This window comes from Rhagoletis zephyria, unplaced genomic scaffold (assembly GCF_001687245.7).
Source record: "Rhagoletis zephyria isolate East Lansing unplaced genomic scaffold, Rhagoletis_zephyria_1.1 Rzeph_scaffold_19607, whole genome shotgun sequence".
NCBI classification, from domain to species: domain Eukaryota; kingdom Metazoa; phylum Arthropoda; class Insecta; order Diptera; family Tephritidae; genus Rhagoletis; species Rhagoletis zephyria.
The window spans coordinates 1-9,042 of record NW_016176667.1 but is presented as its reverse complement, the minus strand read 5'-3'; the positions used below and the strand labels follow the sequence as shown (position 1 = coordinate 9,042).

The 9,042-nt window shown below is 33.5% G+C and overlaps 1 protein-coding gene across 3 annotated transcripts; it reads right to left on the bottom strand.

Annotated features, from left to right (window-relative positions):
* Positions 1-2,996: 2,996 nt before the first annotated feature.
* On the bottom strand, positions 2,997-8,904 carry LOC108380550 (uncharacterized). 3 transcript variants are annotated; one of them, XM_017636928.1, is made up of 4 exons: positions 8,490-8,904; positions 4,387-4,932; positions 3,368-3,609; positions 2,997-3,250 (listed from the first exon to the last, which is right to left on the bottom strand). In XM_017636928.1, exons 1-3 carry the CDS (start codon positions 8,595-8,597, stop codon positions 3,382-3,384), a joined length of 882 nt encoding a protein of 293 aa, XP_017492417.1. In that variant the 5' UTR covers positions 8,598-8,904; the 3' UTR covers positions 2,997-3,250; positions 3,368-3,381. The 3 variants fall into 3 exon arrangements, with proteins under 3 accessions (XP_017492417.1, XP_017492418.1, XP_017492416.1); XM_017636929.1 differs by having other exon boundaries at positions 2,997-3,253; positions 3,371-3,609; XM_017636927.1 differs by having other exon boundaries at positions 3,143-3,609; positions 8,490-8,903.
* Between the last annotated feature and the right edge of the window lie 138 nt (positions 8,905-9,042).

The following is a 9,042-nucleotide window of genomic DNA, read 5'->3' as shown; positions in this document are numbered from 1 at the left end:
AAAACAATCGATAGTGGCGACAGTTTTCAACTATCGATACTATCGATATAACTATCGATAGTATCCCAGCTCTACTGTCTACGCTTTTCAAATATTAGATATAAAACACTAGGCAGACAACTACTTTGTAACGCCACTAACAGGCACATTGCGAGTTACCGTAAACGAAGCAGACATATTCATTAGAGAATCAAGGTGTTTCGACCAAACAGCACAGGATACTCATTAATATAACATTTGCGTTGAGAGGTGCGTCAAAACGGTGAAAAAGACACGCTTATAGAAAGTATTGCAACCAACCAACAAATCATCACTGACTGAAAATAGTACTCGGAACGAAGCCACGTAGCAGGTGCCCATGCATCGACCTACATACAGAAATGCCATAGTTTGACCGTGAAGTGTGCATCGCAATCAACGAGTATAATGTGCCCTCATATAATAACCCGGCTACCCTCCGAACAGCATCTGGACTGCGGTACGGCCAAGGGCTTTACAAGAATGTACTTCTCTTAAGTCTCCCATATTGGACTCAAGAAACAAGAGAACTTTGTGAAGATACAATAGGACATTCTATCGAATCGTATTGAATTTCGCAGATAGCTAAACGGCACCGTAAAGGCCTACATAAAGTACCCTGAGCCTTTCTTCGATCCTTTGATATGAGATGGAACTCGCATTGCAAAAATTTGTGCTACCAATAAAACAGGACAGTGCTGGCCCACCTTCATCGAGCAAAGATTTGGCCACCACGTAGGTAAGTAAGTTTCATATGGCGATGATAGATCCGTGGAGATAAACAGCGCTGCGATCGATAAAATGTACTTAGTCTTCAAAATTCTTGAAGCGTGAGATATATGTAGCATCAAGGCCCATAGCGAGGGCATAAATATCATCGGAACTAGCGGCTATGTTGGAGATGTTCCAAGAGTTCAACCCAGAACTCCCAATACACAATAGAAGAAGCCTCAATAAGTATGTAGCAAACATACAGGTAGATTTGCTTTTCAACAACGAACGCTTGGAATCTTCAGAAAGATCAAGGCTTACAAAACCAGCCTACAGTTTCAGTGACCACAAAATGTATAAAAAGAAAAATATTTTCTGAAAGTTTTTTTTTTTTTTTAATTGTGTCAATATGCTTGAAATCCAAAAACGTGGTTTTAGTATATTGGGCTTTATTACTGCACAAACTACGGATTTTTCAAGTGAGGAAAATATATATGCATTTTGCACAACTTCCTAAGAAAAGCTAAAAGGAAAAAAACTAAGAAGGTATACATATCGCATTTCTCACACCAAAAAATTGCACCCTCATATTCTGGGACATCCTAATGTTCATTTATTTCGTATGCATGAAGTTTTTTTATCCATATACATATATATACACTTCCATACATAAATTCAAAATTTAACTCATAAAGGCTGCGCTCTATAGTCCTGTTAAATACTACATAGAAATCAAGTTGAACCATAAAGTTAAACATACATACAAAATTTAATTTTTTATTTTACTACTTTTAAATATTTTGCATTTTGTGTATGTATTTGTGATATTTTATTTATAAAAGCAATGAAATGCCAGCATAGTGGGATTGCTACATATGTAAGTATATGTGATTATAAAACTAAATATTTGGAGAATACATAAATTATGTACATACATAGTTACTATGCGTAATATTTTAAAATTCATTTGATGTGCAAAAGTTTTGAATTGTGCAATAAAACAAAATGCTGAAACTTGTTACCAAAAATTGATGTTCTTTTGCAATACAAAAAAAAAGCAACAAAGTAAATTTTACTAAAAATAAAGAATGATTTTGAATGAAAACAAATGTTTTACATATATTTTATTACTCGTCAGTAAAGTGGCCATAATTTATTAATTTATTAGCCAATGAGTACAAACTTCTTACTTGCTAGGTAGGCTAAGGCGAAATATCCATACCACTACACTGATTTAATTCTGTTAATGTTCTAACCAGTGTGACCAGGTCAGCCGTTTTGAGGCTAAAATTATCAATTATATTTTTGCTCTAAGCTCGGAATTTTTGGGCCTTTTTCTGGCTCTTTTAATGCTGCCCTTTTATAAATTATTTAAATATTTTTAATACTCTGCAGACTGGCCGGAATCGAATTTTTTTAGCCTAAATTCTAAGAGGAAAGTTAGATATCTTTTTCAAAATCGGTATATATGTTATTCATGCTGCTAGCAAGTAAGGGTAAACATTTTTTGTCGATCAGATCATTCGTAGGCCCTGCTTGCACCGATCCCCTATATGTGCTCTATGTATAACGTTGCTTTTGGTCGATAACTTTTTTTAAAACTTTTTATTTAACTTTTTTAAATTTCTTTCGTCTGAAACCCATATTGTGAAACACATTGCAAATAACTATTTGCCGCAATTCAGGTTGCATCTTTTTTTTACACATATGGCAACTCTACTAAGTTAAGTTCGTAAATACAGCATTTCAGAGGATGAGTGAATCGGAGGTTTTTTTTATATGAATTAAAATTAACTACAATGTTTAATATCATTAAAAAAAATTAGCATACCTTGAAGGGTATATACATATCAATGTAATAAATAGTCTTTTTTGTCAAACTTATTTTCATACATGATGATCACTTATAATCATTTATTGAACAGCAAAACCTGCTGAAATTAAGGCTTGAATTTTTGACTACAATTTCTTTAAATACCATCCCTGACCCTTAACCCTAAGTCTCTTATAGTTATATATTTATTTGACAAAAAAAACCGATTTTGGCAATTTTTTTTGTCAATAGCAGAGTATTCCAGTAGTTTTATATTATTCAATAAATGACTATTAGTGACCATCAGGTTAAGGTGCAGGGATGGTATTTTCAGTGATAGTAGCCGAGAGTTGGAAGGTGCCATCACATTTTGTTTTTTGCTAGACCTTCTAAAATATTGCAAAAAATGCGATTTTTTGACACTTTGACGTAGTTTTTCTCAAAATCTGGACCTGATGGATACTTTATACTTACGGATTCGTAATCAGCGCAAAAAAGAATCTCAAAAAATTTTGAATGCAAATTGGTGGATATTTAATATACCTTCATTTGTCCGGGATTTCTATATATTATTTTCCATACAACGAACCACAGTTTTTATGGCATAAAAATAAAAATTTAAAACTTTATTTTAGACAAAGAGTTGTTACAATATTCAATAAACATATAGGTAATTTAATAGTAAATACAGTTGTATGTAAAAGAAAGGCAGTTTTCCTGCAGTGTTATCAGAAAGTTAAGAATACTTTAACATTTGCACACATACGTATGTACATATAAACATGTGCCTAGCTGTGAACTAATTCTAAAAAATATCAGTACACCGCACATGGTCGGTTTCAAACAAATATTGCTCTTCGTACAATGCCATCTGATGTACCAATATAAACCCAATTATTTGCGCCACAAACGATTGCATTCACACAACTTCCGACCTCTACTTCACCTAGGGGTGTTGGTTTTGCCTGATCGAAATTTGTCCAGCCTTTGACTTTGTTGTCGTAGCCACCGCTATAAAGATTTTTCTCGTCACCGCAAATCGCTTGAATGATCAGCTCATGGCAGTCCTGGAAAATAAATACATAAATATGTAAGTATTCCTTTTGTTGGCAAAGTTTACATTAAGCGTAGAATAACTATCAAGACACCGTGAAAAGGATTATTCAGGTAATGGTTGTCCTTAGCAAAGGAATGATGAAACTACAAGGGATTTTTTGGTGCGAAATACATATGTATGTACATTAGGGTAGTCCAAAATGCTTGTTAAAAAGTAAAGTCGAAATTTTTATACTCACACTCCGTATGATAGAAAATATTTAGAGGTCGTTCAAAGCCCTCAAAGTTTTCAATGGAATTTATATGGAAAAAATCACTTTTCGTAGAAAATGCAAATGGGGATAAATAAAAAATCTTGAGTATAAAAAAATGGGGAAATAAGCAATTTGGTATTATTATTGGGAAGTCTCCTGAAGAGAATTAATTTTCGAGAATTCTATACCATTTCTACAAAAAGTTGGTTTTTCCCCTCATATAAAATACATGGAAACCTTTGAGCGCTTTGAGGGACATCTAAATATTTTTTAATTTTAAAATAAAAAATAGGGGTATATATATTTTTTTATATAAAACCATCCTAGGAGGAGAGAGCGTTAAAATTCCGACTTTATTTATTTTGAATCACCCTAATGTACATCTTTGCGTAAGTGACTGGAGTTCTGTAAAATTTCGAAAATACTATCAACAAAATCTGAGCAGGCACATTGAATCAGAACTGAAAAACAAACGTCAGTAACGGGAACTAGGTATGCTGATCAAGGAGACTCAAGTTTTCTCTCCTAACTTACCTGTAAATTCCACACAATCTCGAACTTTTGTAGCGGCAAATTCTTCGCAAACGTCAAACCTTTACCGGTACGATCAGCATATGTGAGGAATGTTCGTTTACCATCCAATACAGGTCCGACTAAAGTCATTGGCGATTTACCCGGAAGCACTGCTTTATTGCTATATTTACCCGATTTACCAGCGCTCATTTCCGATATAACCACATCCAAATCACGCACAGTATAAATAAGAGATTTTTCAGCGGCCAATGATTTTACCTCTTCAACAAGATTATATTTAAATTTGATTTTATCATCTATCCAATTTGTCACAACACCCTTCTCATCGCCCGTGTACAGGGTGTCTCCATCACAATACATCGCCTGAATGGCGTCCTCACAACAGAAAAGCTGTTCAGTCTTATCGTAGGGTGATGCCATAAATTTCACACATCCATCGCAGCTACTGGAGTAGAGTTTACCGTTGCGTGTATTTATTGCCATGGCATATATGTAAGTCTCATGTGCGTCCACGCTCTTAATTAGATTTAGATCATTATCCCAAATCTATAAATGTGAACATTAATTGAAATTACTATATACTAACGATTGGTAGAACATTAACAAATTTATGTACATAGAAACATATTTATACGAGTACGAATNACAGCTACTGGAGTAGAGTTTACCGTTGCGTGTATTTATTGCCATAGCATATAAGTAAGCCTCATGTGCGTCCACGCTCTTAATTAGATTTAGATCATTATCCCAAATCTATAAATGTGAACATTAATTGAAGTTACTATATATTAACCGTTCGTGGAACATTAACAAATTTATGTACATAGAAACATATTTATACGAGTACGAATACAAGTATTTAATTACATGTGAGCATATACGCGAATAAATTAACCGCAGTGTAGGCTTCGTGTGCTAAACTGGTTTCAAACTAATTTGCTCTGCAGATAAACTACATAGTTCGTTTTTTAACTTTTTGAATTGAAACTTCTTTGTTTGTATACCGAAAAAGCGACACACTCGTTGGGATCTAATTCCAAATGAAAAACCAATAGAAGATATTAGGGGATGGTGGGAGTGGTTGGTAAGGTATAAGTTTAAGGCAAGACGAATTTATACAAGGTGGTATCGGTAGAGCAAACACAAAAATTACAATAACAAACAATACGCACAATGATCTTGAAAATCGCCACAAATGTACAACAAACACATTTTTTTTACATTTAGAAGTACCGCGGTAAAAATGTTTTTTTTTCTGCCAAGATCACCTTGCTTAAATTCGTCTTGGATTAGGGCAAGGATTAAGATCGCGGTTGCCACTTCATCAAAATTTTGTGGTGCTTAAGAAAAACGGGAAAACATAAAACATGGACCATTATCCTTTCTAAGACGATGAATTTTTTAATTTCTCTAGCCTACTGTATCAAAATATGAGTTTTCATAAAAAAGGTGGACTTAGCAACTTTTCACTCTAAGCTAGCGATATGTATTCCTATGTCAGACGAAAAAGATTTAAGAAGATTTTAGTTTGATTATACTTTTGATAAGGGTTGCCACCTATTTGAAAGGTCGAGGTAGTTCTATGAAAGTTTTAGTTGGAAAATAATTTTGTTGTGGGTTGCAACCTATTTGAAAAGCCAAATCTATCTTTCTATTTTTTATGCAGATCTAATGATCTGCACCGTTCGATCGAATTTCAAAAATAAATTGGGTGACAAATTTTTTGAATTTAGAACTTTCTTGATTTAAATCAGAAACAATTGGACGGTTTTAGATGGAATTTAGCATAAGGATCGCTTATAACCGTGACTAACAATTGGAACAGTAATTTGGTTTTTCTAAGGTTTTTTAAATGTTAAATTCCATTTAGGTGTTTAGCGTCATGCGCGTTCACTAGTATTATAGTAATACGGGAAATAGAGAAAGAAGTTTCACTTCAAGTGCAAGTGGAATTTTTAACATAGCGATGTTTTGTAACATATGAAGATTTGGATAAATAAGAGGCTAATAACATTATAACAAAACATAAGATAGCATTAACCGTCTGTACCACCTAAAGTAGTTTTCTAAGTTCATTAGAAAATGGACACTTTGAAAATTTATAAATAAGTATGATAGCGACTTTTGCAAGAGTAGTTAATATTTGATAATATTTCTTCAGAATATAGAAAGATTTTGAACTATGTTGTTAGTGGACATGAAACTATTTTAAATACTGGTACGCTACCCACCAAAAACTAAAAATCGAAAAAATTTTACATTACGCAATTTGCAAATGGACTACTCATGTATATAAGTGGGTTGACAGCTTTTAATTCGGGCAGCAAAAATAAAAGTATGTAATTTTCAAAGCTTGACTTTGAGTTCGCGCTTTTTTCTTCATTTCACCCAAAATAGCTGCGCATGAAGACAAATTATGGACAAGTAAATTTTATTTGATTTTTTGATAATAAACAACATGTAATTTTCAAAGCTCGACTTTGAGATTGTGTTTTTTGCTTTTTTTTCTTCATGTGTTGTTTATTATAAAAAAAAAAATAATAAATAAAATTTACTTGTCCATAATTTGTCATCATGCGCCGTTTTTTTTTTGGGTAAAATAAAGAAAAAAGCCCGAACCAAAGTCAAGCTTTGAAAATTACATGTTTTTACTTTTGCTACACGAATTAAAATCTGTCAACTATTATTTTCTTATGGGAGACGAGGGAAATAAAATATAAATATTCTCCGTTCTCACTCACTCGCTTTAGCGAAATGTAAAATTTGTCTATTGTCTAAATATTTTCTTCTAACTTCTAACAACTTCTAACAAGCTGTATGTATTAGAGGACAGTCTAATTAGTGCAAAGTTCAAGAATAATTTTGACATGTCCCATTACTCTTTTCCTTCTCACACCAGTCTTTACATGTACTCCCGAAAACAGTAATACTTGAAATTTTATAAAATGAATAAGTTGTGTGAGTTTTCTACCAAAACCCCTCGAAAATCCCAACAAACCAACCAACCTACCAAAAGCCTTATTTTAAGAAATGAAGCTACCAATTTTAGTCCAATTGGACTGTCACGGCAACACTGCTATCAATTATACCATTGGAAGCTCAAGTAAATGTGTAATATTATCACTACAGACGTAAAACATCTTTAAATAGTAGCTCAAGTAATTTTCTCTTTTCTGCATAGATTTCCCGATTTGAATCAACTTTCTTGGTTGAGTCGCGCATCCGTTCAGCACTAGACAATTTTCCTGCAGAATAAGCAAACGCATATGCATACATATTTATCTAGGAGAGTGCTAACACATCGCACACCATCTTCAAAAGAGGCACAACTCAAAATTCAGACCCGAAACACAACATCTTCAAGATGGTACAAGGCAGGTACAACATTTACATAAATTGGAGATAAATCCTACGAATTTATTTATGCAAAATGATCGATCTAAACTTTTTTCTGAGTTATGCCTCTCTTGATGATTGATGGTGTGCGATATGTACACTTAAATATATAAATGCATATCGTCGATGTTTTTGCAAAACCGCCCACCGCCCTACTGCAAAGCCGCCTATCTTACGGCACTCAAATTTTACAGGAGAGCTTCTTTGAAAGCATTGCCGTGATAGGCGGTATTTTCTCTAGCTATTATTTTACAAATCTGTCTTTTTAATAACGATTTTTATGCGTAAATCTCGATGCCTGGAGTTAAGGGTTACCAAATCTCATTTTTGCCACAACGGCGATCTAGGCGGTTTTGCAACTGGTCGATGGGCGGTTTTGCAAAAACATCGGCGATATGTTTATATATTTTAGTATATTTTCTGAAGTATTTGGTGATTGTCTGTTTTTTTTTTTTTTTTGAGTACGGTAGCTAGGGTGAACTTTATACGGAATTACATTGTCCATTTTGTTACATTTATGGGCCATTTCGTGCTTTCATCCAAACAGTAAAGTATGTGATTGCACCGTGTCAAATTTTGTACACATATATGTATATACATATGTATGTCTGTATGTATGTATTTACTTTTTGCCATTGTGTTTTTTTTTTACTTTTTCCCAATTCTCCCAAATCTATTAAACTTTATTTAATTGCATATATACTAACTTTGATTTTACCATCGGCGCCGCCGGAGAACACTTGATTATTGTGGTAGGCCAGACAGGTGATATCACCCTCGTGCTTCTCCGTTGACAATTTATCCACTTTTCCCATTATACACGTATGTTTTTATTACCAAATGGCAAGAACTTTTCTGTGTAATACGTGTTTTTGTATTTATTTTACTCTTAAAAGATTTTTATTTGCCGCTCTTTAGTCCGCTGCTTTCAATTAAATCTTAACAATTTACAGTGGAAATACTTGTATTCGCAGTTATTTATAGGCAACAATTTTCGCTTCTCTTATGTGCAAAAAATATTGCTATGGAAAATTATTTTCTACTCTCAAAACTTCCGGAAGATTCGCGTGCCATCAGAAGCAGAAATTAAAACACGACTGATACATTAATTTCTCGAAGGGCTATAAAATCTACTGAGCGAAGAGAAGAGCATTTTCTAAATTTAGCCTAATTCAAAAATAAATTGATTTCGTTGGTTACAAGAATGGCACAACACAGAATCGCTTGATTTATAGCTTCAAATACTATAAAAACTGAACT